This window comes from Dendrobates tinctorius, unplaced genomic scaffold (genome assembly GCF_039654945.1).
Source record: "Dendrobates tinctorius isolate UK_male_01 unplaced genomic scaffold, ASM3965494v1 ptg000044l, whole genome shotgun sequence".
NCBI lineage: Eukaryota > Metazoa > Chordata > Amphibia > Anura > Dendrobatidae > Dendrobates > Dendrobates tinctorius.
Genome location: NW_027361712.1, coordinates 931,179 through 951,566, shown reverse-complemented (window position 1 = coordinate 951,566; position 20,388 = coordinate 931,179). Strand labels below are relative to the sequence as shown.

Sequence of the window (20,388 nt, the reverse complement as noted above, 5' to 3'; positions counted from 1 at the left end):
AGTGTGTCCCACGACGATCTTGGGTAGAGAACTGCAGCATCAGCTGTTGCTGCCGTTCTCTACGGGCTGCAGGAATCCAATGACGGAAGGTAGGTATCCTTCCGCACTGTATTCCTCCGCCACTTAAAAAAAAAGTCCCTAGTCTCACTTTATGCCATTGCTGCGTGGGAAATTCCCACACAGCAATGGCATAAAGTGAGACTAGGGACTTTTTTTTTTTTAAGTGGCGGAGGAATACAGTGCGGAAGGATACCTACCTTCCGTCATTGGATTCCTGCAGCCCGTAGAGAACGGCAGCAACAGCTGATGCTGCAGTTCTCTACCCAAGATCGTCGTGGGACACACTCGTGGACTGCTTCGGATCGTGGGTGAGTATTTTTGTGGTTTGTTATGTTAATATTTATTCCGTAAAAGACAATGGCTTCGGGGAACAATGTGACAAGTATTGGTAAGTATGTTACTCTATGTTATATGTACTGTATGTCTATGTATGTATTGTATGAATGTATTGTATGTAGTATGTATGTAGTATATATGTGGTATGTATGTAGCATGTAGTATGTATGTAGTATGTATGTAGCATGCATGTAGCATGCAGTATGTATGTAGCATGCATGTAGTATATATGTAGTATGTATGTAGCATGTAGTATGTATGTAGTATGTATGTGGTATGTATGTAGCATGTAGTATGTATGTAGCATGCATGTAGTATGTATGTAGTATATATGTAGTATGTATGTAGCATGTAGTATGTATGTAGCATGCATGTAGTATATATGTAGTATGTATGTAGCATGTAGTATGTATGTAGCATGCATGTAGTATATATGTAGTATGTATGTAGCATGTAGTATGTATGTAGCATGCATGTAGTATATATGTAGTATGTATGTAGCATGTAGTATGTATGTAGCATGCATGTAGTATGTATGTAGTATGTATGTAGTATGTATGTGGTATGTATGTAGCATGTAGTATGTATGTAGCATGCATGTAGTATGTATGTAGTATGCATGTAGTATATATGTAGTATGTATGTAGCATGTAGTATGTATGTAGTATGCATGTAGTATGTATGTAGTATTTTTTTTTTTTTTTTAACATTTAACACATTAGCCGGATGATGGGACTACTACTGTCCCATCATTGGCTAATGTGTCAATCACTGTCATGGTAGCAGGCATCGCCAGATGGGACTTGTAGTCCCATCGGACGATGCTTGCACAGACCCCCGGACATCAACACAGCCCCCCGGCAGGCCGGCACAGCCCCCCGGCAGGCCGGTACAGACCCCCACAGGGTGCACAGACCACCGGCAGGCCGGCACAGCCCCCCGGCAGGCCGGTACAGACCCCCACAGGGTGCACAGACCACCGGCAGGCCGGCACAGCCCCCCGGCAGGCCGGTACAGACCCCCACAGGGTGCACAGACCACCGGCAGGCCGGCACAGCCCCCCGGCAGGCCGGTACAGACCCCGGGCAGTCCACACAGCCCCCCGGCAGTCCGGCAGAGACCCCCGGAAGGCCCGAAATGACGGCGCATCATGATGCGCACACACCGCGCATCATGATGACGTCAGGCTGTCAATCAACTTTGAACTTCCGATTCCGATGCCGACTTCCGATATTGAAAAAATATCGGAAGTCGGTATCGGAATTCCGATACAGCAAGTATCGGCCGATACCCGATACTTGCGGTATCAGAATGCTCAACACTACTGCTATATGATGTCCTCCGAGCAGCTTCTTTGGAACATGTGCTACACAGAGACAGAAGAGCCAGAAGAGTGTAGAGGAGACATCATAGCAGCTAATCCACTAGTCTCCACCCACTAGCTCAGAGACCTCGAAAGTTAGAGATGGTGCATGTGGAGAGAAAACTGGTGAAAATTCAGGATAAAAGTCAAGCAATTGCTAGAAATGCTAATATCCTTTTTGGACACAAGACAGCTTGTTCTGAAAAGCCACCTAATGACAGGAAACCTTTAAAGGGAGTTATGGCCACTGCCTTTCGGGGCTTATCTACAGCATCCTATAATGCTGTAGATAAGCCCCCAGTCTGACCTGCAAGAGAAGACAAATAACTTTTATTATACACACCTGGGGGCAGTCCAGTCTGATGGGTGTAGCAGGTCTTCTTGTGATGCCACCCTCCTGCTTGCTTCATGGCTCCCGGGCATTGCGCTCCTGCGCAGGTGTACTTATCAGGGCAGAGCAAATTCCTGCAGTGTGCAGGTGCCAGGAAAGGTCAGAGAGGCCCAGCGCCTGCGCACTGCATTAGTTTGCTCTGCCCTCAACAAGGCAGATAAGTACGCCTGCGCAGAAGGGCAATGCGATGCCAGGGAGCGATGAAGCAAGCAGGAGGGTGGCATCGCAAGAAGATAGGAGGCACCGGAATAAGTCCTGCGACACCCATCGGACCGGACCACCCGCAGGTGAGTATAATAAAAGGTCAGATCGGGGGCTTATCTACAGCATTATACAATGCTGTAGATTATCCCTGAAAGGTGGTGGCCGCATCTAATATCAGCAAAACCTGGTGACAGATTCGCTTTAAACTCAAAGCTTATTTGTCATAACACTGCCAGCAAAAAAGTGCCACCCAAGAGTCAGGATACATTATTAATCCTTTTTAGGGGTGCATTGGAGAAAGGGTTTCTTTCATTTGGGTTGTGTATTATTTGGTGTTTCTATGTAAACTACTGTGATGAGTTTTAAACGTAAATTTATGTTTTAGCAAATATTCTTATTAACATGAATATGTTTTATATTCTATTAGCCATCATTAAAAATTATACTTTAGTTTATTACTGGCTATGTCACAAAATAAGATTGCTTTGCAAGATATTAAAAATGAGCTTATGTGGCAAATAAAAATGTTCAGATGCATACCCCCTGAAGGTATGTGCTCCAACCGCATCAGCCAAACAGAAATTGCCCATACGACAAGATTTATGAAATGAAATAACTTCTCATTGATAAAGAAAATTGATTTCCTTGATTGATGAGTGAACTTTCTGCCCCGTCTTCTAGGCTGAAAGACATTTTTTCCTATATGCATATTGATGATGGCAATTAAATGTGCTACATCTGACAAATCAAAATTATTATGATACATTTATGACAAATGGAAGTAAAAGTGACTGCTCAGCTTGGGAAAATTTTTACTTTCAAATTCGATTCATATTTTTATATTAATCAAAAAATAAGTTAAAAAGTTATCTCATGAAATTAGCTAAGGTTAATGTCCTTGTGTTTCACATACATGCCTTTGCAAGAAATAATATCTTACACATGCTAATCTATTTAAAGGGTTTGTCATTTTCAGAAAAACCTTACCCCCAGATTCAGGTAGCTTTAAAAAGCAAAATGGTCTTTGCTCACACTCACTGGGACCAGCACCGTTTCTCAGCTGCTGCCCAAGTGTCTGTTATAATAATCTTTACTTTTATATAGCGCTAACATATTCCGCAGCGCTTTACAGTTTGCACACATTATCATCGCTGTCCCCGATGGGGCTCACAATCTAAATTCCCTATCAGTATGTCTTTGGAATGTGGGAGGAAATCAGAGTACCCAGAGGAAACCCACGCAAACATGGGGAGAACATATAAAATCCTTGCAGATGTTTTGCGCAGTGTTGATGTCACATCATTAGCCCTGAAGCCATGTAAGGGTGTGTTGGGGTCAAGTCATGTCCTGCATCCCTTCCTAGTAAAACAGGTACGTTTTACATGTAAGATGCTTTATTATGTGATGATGTGTGTGTAATGGATAGTTATTTAACTTTATGGGACTAGATATAGAGTTACGGAATTATATTAAAAGTGTAGGATTTAGTTAGAGTAATAGTAACGGGTAGAATAGGGTTTAGTACAGTGGGGGGCACTATAGATTAGGAAATAAGATACGTTTAGGATAAAACTGGTTAAGGAAATATGGGATTTCCAAGTTGGGAGGGGCAAGACTAAGTGTAGATAGGACACTTCCTAGTTTTGTCAGTCAGAGAGCTGGATGGAGTTTGGTGAGATTGCTACAGAAACTAGTTCAAGGAGAGACCAACAGTTCAGGGCCTTCGGGCTGAAAGTCACACAGGTACAAGGAAACAGGAGCAGCATGAGAACCACATAGGAAAATTATCTTGTTCACATTCTCTATAGAAGGGTGATATGCAAGTTGCCTCTTCAGAGCGGAATTGAACTTCAACTCTAGTGCCAACTAGTAGCATTCCTAAAAGTCAATATCGACTCTTTTATGAGCCAGAATTTCAATATGCAGACACATGTTTCGGGAGGGAGGTGTTTTCTCTCCTCAGTGCAAAGCATGCGATCTGGCTGTATGAGAGGCCTCATACTGGGATCTATGGGTTAGCATTTCTCCTTATGGAGAATGACATGCTCGACATACTAGGGTAAGGAGACTTATAGGGCATGCAATCCTCCTCTGGGAAGTTAAATATGGAAATTGTAGAGTGAGAAAAACTCTTTTGTAGCATCTTTCTGGATTTTCTTATAAATGAAGATCCTGAATGTGCGATCTCTCTCTATTATCCATGTGGTCAGAATTGTAATGGGGTCAGGGCTTAGCCCCTTTAAATGTTGATGTTACTATTTACATGTACATAATTGCCATATTTGTATGTGTTGTGCATATAATTGCTATATATTTCATTGTGATGTGTTTTCATATCTTTGTATTATATGTAAGCTAGGGTCAGTGCAGTTAGGGAAAAGGGCTACTAGATGGGGCACTGAGTACACTGCATAGGAAGGTTTAGTTGTAGGACACTTAGAGATTAATGCTAGGAGGGGTAGTTGGGGAATAAGTTAGAAAGATTTCCTGTTCATAGTCAGTCAGGGGTAGACCCCTGTGTGCTGCTCAGGTGGCCTCTGGCCAAGGCTGTCTAGCTACCTCAAAACGTTTTGAAGTAGAAGCCCAGCCATCCAAGGAAAGAGTGGGAGTATAAAGGAAGAAGAGAAATGTTAAGAGCACAGTATACGCAGCAACGTAGTGAAGAAGTGACAGAAGAAGTTCGGGTACAGAAGAAGTAGTGTGGGTCACCATGAAAGTGCGTGGGCAGGATAACCGTAAGGGGGTGGACGATCCAGTAGATAGTATTTCCGTGTCTGGGCTGAAGTCAGTTCCTGCAAGATGCATTGAAGTGGCATTTTCACTGGGCTCCTCGTCCCGTTACATCTTTGTGACGTGTTCCTGTGAAGCAGAAGAAGTTAGGGAAAGATGAAGAAAATGCACTGCTGGTACTGTGACAAGTGTGCTGAAAGTGTTATGGATGTGCTGTGTCCTTAAGAAAACAAATCCGTTTTGTTTAAAGTTGCTTTGGACTCTGCCTCCTGTCTCTTGAACGCAAGGAAGAATGGGGGACAAAGCAGGTAAGAAGCAGCTGCCAGTACCGTAAGTACGGATTGTGCTGACATGACTACAACCCGGCCATATTTTTACAGAATCAGATGGAAGGAATCTCCTGGGTCATCTGGTCCAACTCCCTGCTCAAAGCAAGAATCACTAAATCATCCCAGACAAATGTCTGTCCAGCTTCTGTTTGAAGACTTCTATGGGAGGATAACTCACCATCTCTTGTGGCAGCCTGTTCTACTCATTGATCACCTTAACTGTCAAAAAGTTTTTCTAATATCTAATCTGTGTCTCCTCCCTTTCAGTTTCATCCTATTGCTTCATTCTTTCCTTGTACAAATAAGAACAAAGATGATCCTTCTACAATGTGACAGCCCTTGAAATATTTGTAAACAGCTATTAAGTCTTCTCTGTCTTCTTTTTTGCAAGCTAAACATTCCCAAATCCTGTAACCGTTCCTCATAGGACATGGTTTGCAGACCGGTCTCCATTCTAGTCGCTCTTCTCTGAACTTGCTCCAGTTCATTGATGTCTTTTTTAAAATGTGGTGCCCAAAACTGGACACAGTATTAGAGATGTGGTCTGACCAAAGAGGAATAGAGGGCAATAATGACTTCACGTGATCTCGATTTGCCTTTTTTGCTGCTGCATCACACTATTGACTCATGTTCAGTTTAAGAACTATTAGTATACCCAAGTCTTTTTCACATGTGCTGTTGCTTAGCCCTATTCCTCCCTTACTGTATATGCTTTTTTCATTTTTATTGCCCAGATGTAGTACTTTGCATTTTTCCCTGTTAAAAACCATTCTGTTAGTAGCTGCCCACTGCTCCAGTTTATCTTTTTGAATCCTCTCTCTTTTCTAGTATTAGCTATCCCTCCTAGCTTTGTGTCATCAGCAAATTTAATCAGTGTAACCTCAATTCCTTCATTTAAATAATTGATAAAGATGTTGAAGAATTCAGGGCCCAGGACAGAACCATGTGGTACCCCACTTGAAACATTCTTCCAACTGGATGTGAAGCCATTTACGACCACTCTTGGGTCCGATCCCAGTTATAAAGCCACCTAACAGTTGCCTTGTCCATTCCATACTTAGTCATTTTTTCAATAAGGATGGTGCGAGATACTTTGTCAAATGCTTTGCTGAAGTCAAGATATACTATATCTGCAGCATTTCTCTGATTCACCCAGTCAGTGATTCTGTCATAGAAGGAAAATAAGTTAGTCTGACATGATTTATTAGTTACAAACCCATGCTGACTCTGGTTATTCACTTCATTCTTATCCAGGTACTTACACACATGTTGTTTAATAATTTGTTCAAAGATCTTTCCTGGTAAAGAAGTCAGACTCACCGGCCTATGGTTCCCTGGGTCCACCTTCTTCCCCTTTTTGAAGATAGGAACAACATTTGCACTTCTCTAGTCTTCTAGGACTTCTTCTGTTCTCCAAGAATTTTCAAAGATTATGGAGAGTGATTCAAAAATTTCTTCTGCTATCTCCTTCAGTACTATGGGGTGTAATTCATCTGGACCTGGAGACTTGAATTCATTTACATTAGCTAAGTGTTTCCTCACTATCTTTCTGTTTATAGATATCCTGGATTCTTCTATTGATTTAATAGGACAGTGAAGATCAGTTGATGTTACATTTCCTTTCTAATAGAAAACAGATGCAAAATAGGAATTTAAAAGTTTAGCATTCTCAACATCCTTTCTTACCATTTCATCATTTTCATCCTGTAAAAATCCTGTAGCATCTATGACTTTCTTTTTCTTTTGAAATATCCCCAAAATCCTTTCTTATTGCTTTTGATGTCTCTTGCAAGCCTTAATTCATTGTTAGCTTTAGATAGTCTGATTCGTGCCCTGCAGGTTCTCCATACAGCTTTATATTGTTCTTTAGATATGCCTCCCTCTTTCCATTTGATAAAAACATTTTTCTTCCTTTTTAGGACGTGTTTAAGTTCTGTGTTCATCCATCCTGGTTTCCTTAAATGCTTCATATTCTTCCCTCTTTTTTGGAATTGTTAACGATTGTGCTTTGAGAATCTCATTTTTCACGATTTCCCATCCTTTGTGGACATTTTTGTCCTTAAGGATATCGAACCATTGGATCCTTTTGATTCTCTTTCTGAGTCCCTTAAAATCTGCCTTTCTGAAATCTAACCTTAACCCCTTCACCCCCAAGGGTGGTTTGCACGTTCATGACCGGGCCAATTTTTACAATTCTGACCACTGTCCCTTTATGAGGTCATAATTCTGGAACGCTTCTATGGATCCCGGTGATTCTGACATCGTTTTCTCGTGACATATTGTACTTCATGTTATTGGTAAAATTTCATTCAAATAACTTGCGTTTATTTGTGAAAAAAACAGAAATTTGGCAAAAATTTTGAAAATTTCGCAATTTTCCAACTTTGAATTTTTATGCCCTTAAATCACAGAGATACGGCACACAAAAAACTTGATAACTAACATTTCCCACATGTTTACTTTACATCAGCACAACTTTGGAACCAAAATTTTTTTTTGTTAGGAAGTTATAAGGGTTAAAAGTTGACCAGCGATTTCTCATTTTTACAACACCATTTTATTTTTAGGACCACATCACATTTGAAGCCACTTTGAGGGGTCTATATGATAGAAAATACCCAAAAGTGAAACCATTCTAAAAACTGCACCCCTTAAGGTGCTCAAACCCACATTCAAGAAGTTTATTAACCCTTTAGGTGCGTCACAGGAATTTTTTTGAATATTTTAAAAAAAATGAACATCTAACTTTTTTTCACAAAAAAAATACTTCAGGTTCAATTTTTTTTATTTTACCAAGGGTAACAGGAGAAATTGGACTGCAAAAGTTATTGTGCAATTTGTCCTGAGTACGCTGATACCTGATTTGTGGGGGGGAACGACTGTTTCGGCGCATGGCAGAGCTCAGAATGGAAGGAGCGCCGTTTGACTTTTTCAATGCAAAATTGGCTGGAATTCAGATCGGACGCCATGTCACGTTTGGAGAGTCCCTGATGTACCTAAACAGTGGAAACCCCCTACAAGTGACCCCATTTTGGAAACTAGACCCCCCACTGAACTTATCTAGATATGTGGTGAGAACTTTGAACCCACAAGGGCTTTACAGAAGTTTATAACGTACAGCGGTACAATTAAAAAATCATATTTTTTCCACAAAAATGATCTTTTCACCCCAATTTTTATTTTCCCAAGGGTAACAGGACCCTAAAAGTTATTGTGCAATTTGTCCTGAGTATGCTGATACCCCACATGTGGGGGTAAACCACTATTTGGGCGCATGGCAGAGCTCGGAAGGGAAGCAGCGCCATTTGACGTTTTTGGCTGAAATTGAGATCGGACACCATGTCGCGATTGGAAAACCCCTGATGTACCTAAACAGTGGAAACCCCCCACAAATGACACCATTTTGGAAACTAGACCCCCTAAGGAACTTATCTAGATGTGTGGTGAGAACTTTGAACCCTCAAGGGCTTCACAGAAGTTTATAACATAAAGCCGTACAATTAAAAAATCATATTTTTTCCACAAAAATGATCTTTTCACCCTCAATTCTTATTTTTCCAAGGGTAACAGCACCCTAAAAGTTATTGTGCAATTTGTCCTGAGTACGCTGATACCCCACATGTGGGGGTAAACCACTATTTGGGTGCATGGCAGAGCTCGGAAGGGAAGCAGCGCCATTTGACGTTTTTGGCTGAAATTGAGATCGGACACCATGTCGCGATTGGAAAACCCCTGATGTACCTAAACAGTGGAAACCCCCCACAAATGACACCATTTTGGAAACTAGACCCCCTAAGGAACTTATCTAGATGTGTGGTGAGAACTTTGAACCCTCAAGGGCTTCACAGAAGTTTATAACATAAAGCCGTACAATTAAAAAATCATATTTTTTCCACAAAAATGATCTTTTCACCCTCAATTCTTATTTTTCCAAGGGTAACAGCACCCTAAAAGTTATTGTGCAGTTTGTCCTGAGTACGCTGATACCCCACATGTGGGGGTAAACCACTATTTGGGCGCATGGCAGAGCTCGGAAGGGAAGCAGCGCCATTTGACGTTTTTGACTGGAATTGAGATCGGACACCATGTCGCGATTGGAAAACCCCTGATGTACCTAAACAGTGGAAACCCCCCACAAATGACACCATTTTGTAAACTAGACCCCCCAAGGAACTTATCTAGATGTGTGGTGAGCACTTTGAACCCCCCAGTGCTTCACAGAAGTTTATAACGCCCGGGCGTGAAAATAAAAAATTCGTATTTTTTCCACAAACATGATCTTTTAGTCACCATTTTTTTTATTTTCCCAAGGGTAACAGGAGAAATTGGACCCCAAAAGTTGTTGTCCAATTTGTCCTGAGTATGCTGATACCCCATATGTGGGAGAAAACTACTGTATGGGCACACGTCGGGGATCGGAAGGGAAGTAGTGACGTTTTGGAATGCAGACATTGATGGAATGGTCTGCGGGTGTCATGTTGCCTTTGGAGAGCCCCTAATGTACCTAAACAGTGGAAACCCCCCACAAATGACCCCATTTTGAAAACTAGACCCCCTAAGGAACTTATCTAGATGTGAGGTGAGCACTTTGAACCCCCAAGGGCTTCACAGAAGTTTATAATGCCAGGGCATGAAAATAAAAAAATCGTATTTTTTCCACAAACATGATCAATTAGTCCCCAATTTTTTCATTTTCCCAAAGGTAACAGGAGAAATTGGACCACAAAAGTTGTTGTCCAATTTGTCATGAGTACGCTGACACCCCATATGTGGGAGAAAACTACTGTATGGGCACACGTCGGGGATCGGAAGGGAAGTAGTGACGTTTTGGAATGCAGACATTGATGGAATGGTCTGCGGGTGTCATGTTGCCTTTGGAGAGCCCCTAATGTACCTAAACAGTTGAAACCCCCCACAAATGACCCCATTTTGAAAACTAGACCCCCTAAGGAACTTATCTAGATGTGAGGTGAGCACTTTGAACCCCCAAGGGCTTCACAGAAGTTTATAATGCCAGGGCATGAAAATAAAAAAATCGTATTTTTTCCACAAACATGATCAATTATTCCCCAATTTTTTTATTTTCCTAAGGGTAACAGGAGAAATTGAACCCCAAAAGTTGTTGTCCAATTTGTCCTGAGTAAGCTGACACCCCATATGTGGGAGAAAACTACTGTATGGACACACGTCAGGGCTCGGAAGGGAAGTAGTGACGTTTTGGAATGCAGACATTGATGGAATGGTCTGCGGGTGTCATGTTGCCTTTGGATAGCCCCTAATGTACCTAAACAGTGGAAACCCCCCACAAATGACCCCATTTTGAAAACTAGACCCCTAAGGAACTTATCTAGATATGAGGTGAGCACTTTGAACCCCCAAGGGCTTCACAGAAGTTTATAATGCCAGGGCATGAAAATAAAAAAATCGTATTTTTTCCACAAACATGATCAATTATTCCCCAATTTTTTTATTTTCCCAAGGGTAACAGGAGAAATTGAACCCCAAAAGTTGTTGTCCAATTTGTCCTGAGTACGCTGACACCCCATATGTGGGAGAAAACTACTGTATGGACACACGTCGGGGCTCGGAAGGGAAGCAGTGCCATTTTGGAATGCAGACTTTGATGGAATGGTCTGCGGGTGTCATGTGCGTTTGGAGAGCCCCTGATGTACCTAAACTATTGAAACTCCCAACAAGTGACCCCATTTTGGACACTAGACCCCCCCACGGAACTTATCTAGATGTGTGGTGAGCACTTTGAACCCCCAAGTGCTTCACAGAAGTTTATAACGCTCGGACGTGAAAATAAAAAAATCATTTTTTTCCACAAAAATGATATTTTTGCCCCCAATTTTTTATTTTCCTAAGGGTAACAGGAGAAATTGGACCCCAAAAATTGTTTTGCAATTTGTCCTGAGTAGGCTGATACCCTACATGTGGGGGTAAAACACTGTTTGGGCGCATGGCAGAGCTTGGAAGGGAAGGAGCACCATATGACTTTTTCAACTCAGAATTGGCTGGAATTGAGATCAGACGCAATGTTGCATTTGGAGAGCCCCTGATGTGCCCAAACAGTGGAAACCCCCAATTCTAACTCCAACCCGAACCCCAACACACCCCTAACCCTAATCTCAGCCCTAACCCAAGCCTTAACCCTAGCCCTAACCCTAGCCCTAACCCTAACCCTAACCCTAGCCCTAGCCCTAGCCCTAATGGAAAAATGGAAATAAATACATTTTTTTAATTTTATTATTTTTCCCTAACTAAGGGGGTGATAACGGGGGGTTTGATTTACTATTTATGGCGGTTTTTATTTTTGGCAGCTGTCGCACGCTAAAAAACGCTTTTTATTGTAAAAATAGTTTTTGCATCACCACATATTGAGAGCTATAATTTTTCCGTATTTTGACCCACCGAGTCATGTGAGGTCTTATTTTTTGCGGGACGAGTTGACGTTTTTATTGGTACCATTTTCGAGCACGTGACATTTTTTGTTCGCTTTTTATTTCGATTTTTGGGACACAGAATGAACAAAAATCAGCGTTTCATGAATTTCTTTTGGGGGAGTGCGTTTACACCGTTCCACGTGCGGTAAAATTGATAAAGCGGTTTTATTCTTTGGGTCAGTACGGTTACAGCGATACCTCATTTAGGTCGTTTTTTTATGTTTTGTCGGTTTTATGCAATGAACACTATTTTATATAAAAAATAATTATTTTTGCATCGCTTTATTCTGCGAGCTATAACTTTTTTATTTTTTTGCTGATGATGCTGTGTGGTGGCTCGTTTTTTGCGGGACAAGATGACGTTTTCAGCGGTACCATGGATATTTATATGTGTCTTTTTGATCGCGCGTTATTACACTTTTTGTTTGGCGGTATGATAATAAATCATTATTTTTTGCTTCGTTTTTTATTTTTATTTTTTAAGGGGTTCGCTAAAGGGGTTAACTAATGGGACAGTTTTATAGGGCGGGTTGTTACGGACGCGGCGATACCTAATATGTGTACTTTTATTGTTTTGGGGTTTTTTTATTTTCAAAAAATGAATTTATTGGGGAATATTTTTTTTTTTTTTTACTAATTTATTTTGCAATTTTTTTAAAATTATTTTTACACTTTTTTTTAATTTTTTTTTACTTTATTACATAGTCCCAGGTGGGACATCACTGTCCTGTGACAGATCGCTGATCTGTCACATCACAGATCACTGTGACAGATCAGCAATCTGTCACAGGCATTGAGGAAGACTTCCTCTTGCCTGCGCTTTGCAGGCACTGAGGAAGCCAGCTTCCTCCAGGCCCCCGAAGGCCCCCGTTGCCATCTTGGATTCGGGGGCCTGGAGGAAAGGAGTCCCCCGCAGCAGCGCTGCGCATTGCGCTGCCGTGGGGGGCTCAGGGAAGCACGGAGGGAGCCCCCTCCCTGCCGATGCTTCCCTTTAACTCCCGGTACACCGCGATCATGTTTGATCGTGGTGTGCAAGGGGTTATCGTGTCAGGGGAGGTCCGTGACCGCCCCTGACACATAGTGCCGGGTGTCAGCTGTGATAATCAGCTGACACCCGGCCGCGATCAGCGGCGCTCACCACGTGGGCGCCGCTGATCGCGGTAGACGTACTATCCCGTCCATGGGCATAGGGGCCCGGGTCCCATGGACAGGATAGTACGTCGGATGTCAGGAAGGGCTTAAAGTCTGAGTCTTCACAGGTCTTCCTCCTCTAGTTATCCAAAATTCTAAAATAGCATAGTCGCTACCTCCGAGGGTCCCAGCCCCTCTTATCTCAACCATTTCCTCCCTGTTTATTAGATCCAAGGTAGCAAATCCCCTTGTTTTCTCCCCTACCTTTTGGAAGATAAAATTGTCAGCAAGAGAGGATAAGAATTTGCTTGACCTGTTAGTTTTGCGTGAGAAAGTTTCAGAAACAAATGTCTGGATAGTTGAGAAATTTCCCATGATGGTCCATAATGGGATATTTGAAAATGGTTTCCTAAACCAGACAGCTTCTTCGATCAAATCTATTATCAGCTGTCTTTATTTTATTTTGCTGCACCTGATATTGAAAAGTGGTTATGGGAAATTACTAGAGACTAGAGATGAGCGACTGCCTTTTTTAGGGTCGAGTGGGGTTTCCTGAAACCCGACTTTCTCAAAAGTCGAGTCGAACGAAATCGGCCGACTATAGGGAAAAGTCGTGAAAAGTCGTGAAGCAGGAAACCCAATGCAAGTCAATGGGGAGAAAAGTCGGCAGTGAGTGGAGGACTGTAAACACACCTGGCATGAATTTTAACCCTAGAGGCGGCGAAATCTCTCTTTCTTCTCTCTATCTCTTCTCTCTCTCTCCCTCTCCCTCTCTCTCTCTCTCTCTCTCTCTCCAGCTACGCTCCCGCTCCGCTTCTCTCATTGGCTGAAAAAAGTCACGTGCAAGCATTCGGCGAAACCCAACTTTGGCGCTTGGGTCGCTGACCGCATGGCCGACTTCACACTATGGTCGGGTTTCGTTTCATGAAACCCGACTTTGGTGAAAGTCGGCGACTTTTGAATCTGACTGACCTGTTTAGCTCAACTCTACTAGAGACATCTGCAACATCTGCAATTTACATTGCTTTATCTAAACCTTTAGAGCCCCTATGCCTCAGTCTACCTCCACATGTACATGGCACTGATGTGTGAAAAGACTCTTTACAAGGCCTATAACTATTTAGTGGGCCTTCATATGTTTCCATTGCTGGTCCACTAAAGAAATTATAGCCAATCTCTGGGGGTCACAGTAGGGGGAAACCATTCTATCAAGAAGAGATTATCCAAAACTGAGAACATCTTTAAGTTCTAAAAAGGCCGATGTCAGAATCTAAATATGGTTGTCCTGGGTTTTGCTTGCTCCTCATAAAATAATTCTTGACCTTTCGGCTAGTAACATGATGAGGCATAGGACATCATGCTCTTACATTTCTGTCAATGTAATAAATAGGAGGCTAGCAAGAAATGGCAGAGAGGGATAATGGATTGGCTGCCTCAGGATCCAGCAGTTTATGGCCTTCTAAGCTAAACCAAAATTGTCTAGTAAGCAATTTGCCCTTTGCCAGAAAGCTCTCGGCCCTTGCAATCTTAATTCTTAAAATTAATTTAACATTAATGTTCACATATTATAATAGTAATATTATCTTTCCTCAAGCTAAGGGGTATAACCATAAAGAATGTCACTTAGGTCTTAAATTTGAACTAATGGATGACTAATAAACATTTGTAGGATGACTCTATCCCCAGTGAAGGACTCTACCATTTTGATTCTTCCCTTTACCTTTCATATCTTAGTCCCACTGTCAATGTTCTTTTAAGTAAGGCCTGTTTCACACTTCCGTTTTTGTGTCCGCCAAACGGATCCGTTTCCGTTTTTTTGACGGAAACTGATGCAAACTGATCCGTTTTTTTGACGGATCCGCGGTAACCGTAATGGAAGTCTATGGGACAAAAAAAACGGATCCTGCAAAAAATGGTGGATCCGTTTTTTTACGGAAAACAACGGATTTTGACGGATTTGAAAAAACGGAAGTGTGAAACAGGCCTTAGGCGTTCTCACCTCCCGCATTACATTGCATCTTTCCATCTTTTTATCAAACACTCCCCTAAATATAGCACATTTCTATCAGAAGAAATCTACCGTGCGTGAAAGAAAAGCATCTGTCAGTACGGTTTTATATAGTACACATGTGTGATATTATTTATAGCGGCACTGGAGGCCATACATGATGGTAGATGGCTTGTGGTTAATAAAGAAAAATGAAAAGGTATTATATTGGAAAGTATAAAGTATGTAAGTGTAAATGCCTCGCGTAAAGAATATATATCTTACGTTTGTACCAATGCCAATGTGACCGGTTGACCTATGTTGTGATCACAATTTGACCACTTGTGTTTTCACATCTTACCATCATTAGCAAACAAGGGAAACATAGTTAGCTGATGATACATGATCTCCATTTGTGCGAGCCTTCTGCAAGCTTCACTTACCGATGATTCTGCTGACAGCTACTCTTGTAATTGGTAATATGCATTAGTGTTACGATACACTTCAAGCTACAGACAATTTTCACACATAGTATCCGGTTACCTAATTTATTTAAATGCAAAGCTTGATGACAAGAATTGCTTTTCAATCAACCAGACTTATGCAGCGTATTGATTTCAGCCATTCTCTTGAAGGTTTGTTTCATAGGAGAGTGTCCACTGTAATTCAATGTCATGCAGTCACCTGAAGAGTACTAATCTGGTAGTTGCTGCAAATGAATACAGCATATATAGGAATCAACAGCTATTAAAGTTGCAGTTAAAGAAGAAATCCAAACAATGTTAATTTGCAAAACCTTTCTAAATACATGTGCTGTGTAGTGTAAGTGAAATAAAATGCTAATCGATTGCCGTCTTTCCTGATTTCCAGCGCAGCTTGAGTCCAACACAATATGCACACAGTGCACTGTCCTCTTTGTGCGCGCTCAGAGCGGACGCCCTGACAGAATATCCTAAACAGTAAACAACTGGACTTGTTATTCTGACGTCCGGCCACTAGATTTAATCAGCTTCCTAGGCCAACAAATTCTCTGATAAAGGTGAAAGTGAAGATTCAGATCAGTCCCAGTAGTACTTCATGGAGTACTCCTATGGCGTTCATGGTTTTTTTCCAGAATCTCGATATACAGGAGTTCACACAGTCTCCATCAGTCCATACGCAATCTCAGTAACAGGAATGTTCTTGGAGATACTAACAATCCTTTCTAACTCTCCCTAACTAACTAAACAGTCAGTGACCGGTCACACATCCCAGTTTACTCACGGGAGTCGCTCCCTCTGAGTCACATTGTCCAATTTGGATCACTTCAGGTTCCCAATCTCTCTGTGTCTTTCAGGCAGAAAATCTCTCCATTTTACCTCATGAGCTCCAGCCTCTAACACTTCCTGTTTTCAGAACTTTCTTTTGTTCAATGGTGATCTCTAGTGGCTGACCTAAGTTACTGCAGCATCATTTCTTATAACAGGAAACATCAACATGATACATCGGCATGGGAGGGGAGTATAAATGTTTTTATTTTATCGGAACCAAGCATGGGCAATGAGAGGGGGTAGATACAGTATTTTTTGCCATATTTATAATTATTGTATATAGCCAATTCAGGTGACTTTTTGGAGTAAGAAAGTGTGTGTGCGCGTGTGTGGGTGTAAATCGAATACACCTCCTCAGTCCATTATATACCTTGTATCCTGCATTTTCCACCAGTAGGTTCATGTAGACAAGCTTCTATGATGTCTCCCATACACAGATCTCAAAGACACGAAGGATTCATGCTCACCTATCTCTTTGTATTACAAGCTCAGAAGCAATATCACCACGAAGGACTATATAATAAGGTAAACACTTACCAGATAGCAGCAGCACTGATCTCTGCTTCTCGCTCTCACGCTATTACTCACAGACTTTAACTGACCATTGACTCAGTGAACTAGCAGTCCATCTTGCCTTAGAGAGGTTGTCCGGTCTTAAGCTATAAGTCTGCAGACTTTTGAATCTGCATTCTGTGAGAATGCTCTGGTGCCGGGAATGACAGTCATGTGACCGTTAAGTATGCGATCTGCCACATTCTTACTAGATTGGCGCGGTCTCTCTCAATGCAAGTGTATTACAGTGGACACAGTCTAGTCAGAATATGGCCGCTAGTATCAGTATTGAATACTTGCATTCATATGATCACTGTTCCCATTCCCAGCACCAGTTTATCCACTCAGCGTCCAGTGCACGAGAAGTGAGGATTCACAAGTCTGCCATCACAAATAGTGACTGCAGAATTCGAGTTCAAGACTGGACATTCCCTCAGCATGGATTTTCATAGGTTTTTGAATGAATGATGCATTCAGGAGGCTGGGTGAGTAAATAAGTGGCTAAGTGGCTAAAAAAATCATCTTTCTCGGATAAGAGTATTACTAAGTTCCTTTATATTCGCTTGTACAATTAATTCATGTAAAGTGTCTTCATATAACAGTGACCAATTCTTAAACCTTCAAAGTACAATGCAAATTGTTTACTCCTTGGTTTATTTCAGATTACGAGAAGAATGGAGGCAGAGGCTGGAGTTCAGACTTAATATGTTACAGTCTGTTCAAGAGGAACAGAAGTGGCAACTTTATGACAAAGACCCTGGTGCTGAGGCAAATACAGCAGCTTAAACTCATCGAAGTCTCACCAAAGACAAGTCGCCACAAAATGTCTCTTTCACCGGTGTTGACAAATCACATTCAAACTTCGTTAATTAATATGCTGATATCACAAATGCCGATGGTGTAAATTGGCCTTGAACATAGTATCTAAAAATAGAAAAAGCTAACTTTTTAAATTATTTTGACATTGTTATTATCAGAATTAATCCGATATTTCACATAGAAGTCTATTGCAAATAGACCCAGTTTATAGGACTGAATAAATTATGAACCAAAGCTCCTTCAACATGCATATTTATTAGGTGTGCAATGTCCTTTTGTCATTAACAACCAAATTAATTAACTGTTGTGTGCGTGATAGATGAATTTTCAGCTATGAATTAGTTTTGCTTCTAGGTGCGAGAAATGAAGAGTGATGCCTTGGGCCCTGTTGTGCCCATGTGCCCAGCTAATCTTTGTTCTATCTTTGTACTGCAGTTGCCTCTGGCACAGAAATGCTATGGGGGTATTATTATAATGAACCATAAACAGGCACAGCATGCCCTGGAACAGGTACTTTCTAGTATTAAAACGCTCTGCACAAAGGAAATCAATATACATAAACTACATGAAAATATGACAGCAATCCCTGGGATAAATATATTACATTAAAACAAAGCAATAGAATTAATGATAAATGTGAACACTACCATCCCAGAATATTTACTATATTGCATGTAACGTAGGGTGCAATCAGCTTTCGGAATCTCAGCATAGATTTTATAGTATGCAATGGGATTTACAGTATATCAAAATGAAAGCATGTTTTTAAAGTGGATTACACATGCTTGGAATATGTGAACGTGAAGCCTTCTAGGATATTATGTTTGTATTGTTTTTAGTAATACTTTATCTTAACTTAATAGTTAATATATTACTTCTAGTAGAATAATGTAACTATTCTGTTCATTTACTCATATACTTAGTTCTAGAGATGAGCGGAACAATTTGTGGAGACATGAGTTTGAGTCTAATTTTCCAAAATTTGCAATTTCAAGCAAATTTTGAGATGTGATTTGTAGTTTGCAAAAAAAAAACTTGTCCGGCATTATTTCCCACACTTTGGAAGCAGGCAAATATCATTTTGCATCGCTGCATGGGCTTTCCCAAAATGCTCCGCAGCTATGACATCTTGTGGATTATTCTACAGTGTTGGTCAGTACCTGGGTCATCATAGATCAGCGGTTCCCAGCCGAGCACAATTTGTATGGTAGATACGTTTTCCATCTCTAGCGTCACTGGGTGAATCTCTCTCTTCTTTTGAAGTATGTAAGATCTTATGGTCAGTTGGGTTCTATATCACCTGTAAAATGTAAGCTCTTATGGTAAGTGAGGTTATCTATTCATACACATCTTTTATGGTCAATTAGCAAGCTTTCCGGTGTAGAAATTTGCACAAATCAAATTTTGTGGAAAACTTGGCGAAGTCGGAGAATTCATATTTCAAAAGATCAGCTCATCTCTACTTAGTTCTCGTATTGTCTGTTTAGTCCTGCCAGGGTCAGTGCTGTGTCAGAAACATCCTTTTGACAAGGATAATGGAAATGTCCATTTATCAATTAATTTCGACATTTACTGGGATAATGTAAGAAGGAAACTCCAGCCTTAATGAAAATGCGTTGAAGGATGTTTTATTGGGGGGACAAGGAAGTGTTTACTAAAGCAGACATGTAAGGAGTGATGATCAGTCCTTTTTAATGGTATGTTTAGATTAATTCATGTGATTTGGTTTGGTACATCGATAGGACACTTTCACATGTAAAGTCATGAGAAAAGCTAAGTGCACCTTCTTTTAATTCTGTGGTTCTGAGTATCAGGATGAAACAAAACAAAAACAACTGAACAGTAGAAAGTCTTAAAATTAGGTAAATTCACACTCAAATGAGCACCACATGACTAATCGCATGAATCAATAGCTTGTAAAGCCACCTTTAGCAGCAATAACTTGAAGTACTTGTTTTCTGTATGACTTTATCAGTCTCACTCATCGATTTGGAGAAATTAATTTAGGTTCCTGAACATACGTTTCTGTTCAGCTTTCTTAAACTCCTACCACAGTATTTGAGATCTGGGCCATTGCAACACCTTAATTCCATTGTTTTTCGGCCATTCTGATATAGATTTGCTGGTGTGCTTGAAATTCTTGTTCTCTTACATGACCAGGTCTCAGCTAAGCTTTAGTTTTTGGATAGTTGGCCTCACATGTGGCTACAAAACAAGCCCAAGTCATCATACCTCTACCTCAATGCTTGATAGTTGGTATAAGCTTTTTAATATGATGTGTTGTGTTTCCAAATGTGGCAAACGGCATTGTAACCAAACATCTCCACTCAGGTATTGTCTGGCTGAAATGCAGTATTCCAGAAGTCTTTATCCATGCCGATAGCCTCTTTTTTTCTAAATAGAACCTTTCTCTTGTAAACTTTCCAAACAAGTCATAATTTTTCAGTCTTATTCACTTGTACAATTAACCAAAGCCTTTAGAGTCTGAGCTGTAGCTCTTTTTCAATTTCTTTGAGCATTGCAAAGTCTGGGATGAATTTGCTGGGATATCTATTTCTGGAAAGATTGTTAGCTGTTTTGATTGTTTACCAGTTGTGAATAATATTGCTCATTATAGAATGATGGAATTTAAATTGTTTAAAAATGGCCTTATACTGCTTCCAAAATTGAAAGGCAGCAACAACTACTTCTCTAACTTGGTTCTCCTACCTCCATGCCACTGCTACAAAC

At 40.9% G+C, this 20,388-nt stretch overlaps 1 protein-coding gene across 1 annotated transcript in view; it reads left to right on the top strand.

The window, feature by feature from the left end:
* Positions 1–18,426, top strand: part of LOC141089040 (protein FAM240B-like) — a 51,555-nt gene extending 33,129 nt beyond the window's left edge. Inside the window, exon 3 of the mRNA XM_073575308.1 lies at positions 17,502–18,426. Coding sequence (XP_073431409.1) covers positions 17,502–17,625 — 124 coding nt within the window. The 3' untranslated portion in view covers positions 17,626–18,426. The remainder of the gene's footprint in view (positions 1–17,501) is intronic.
* The last annotated feature ends 1,962 nt before the right edge of the window (positions 18,427–20,388 follow it).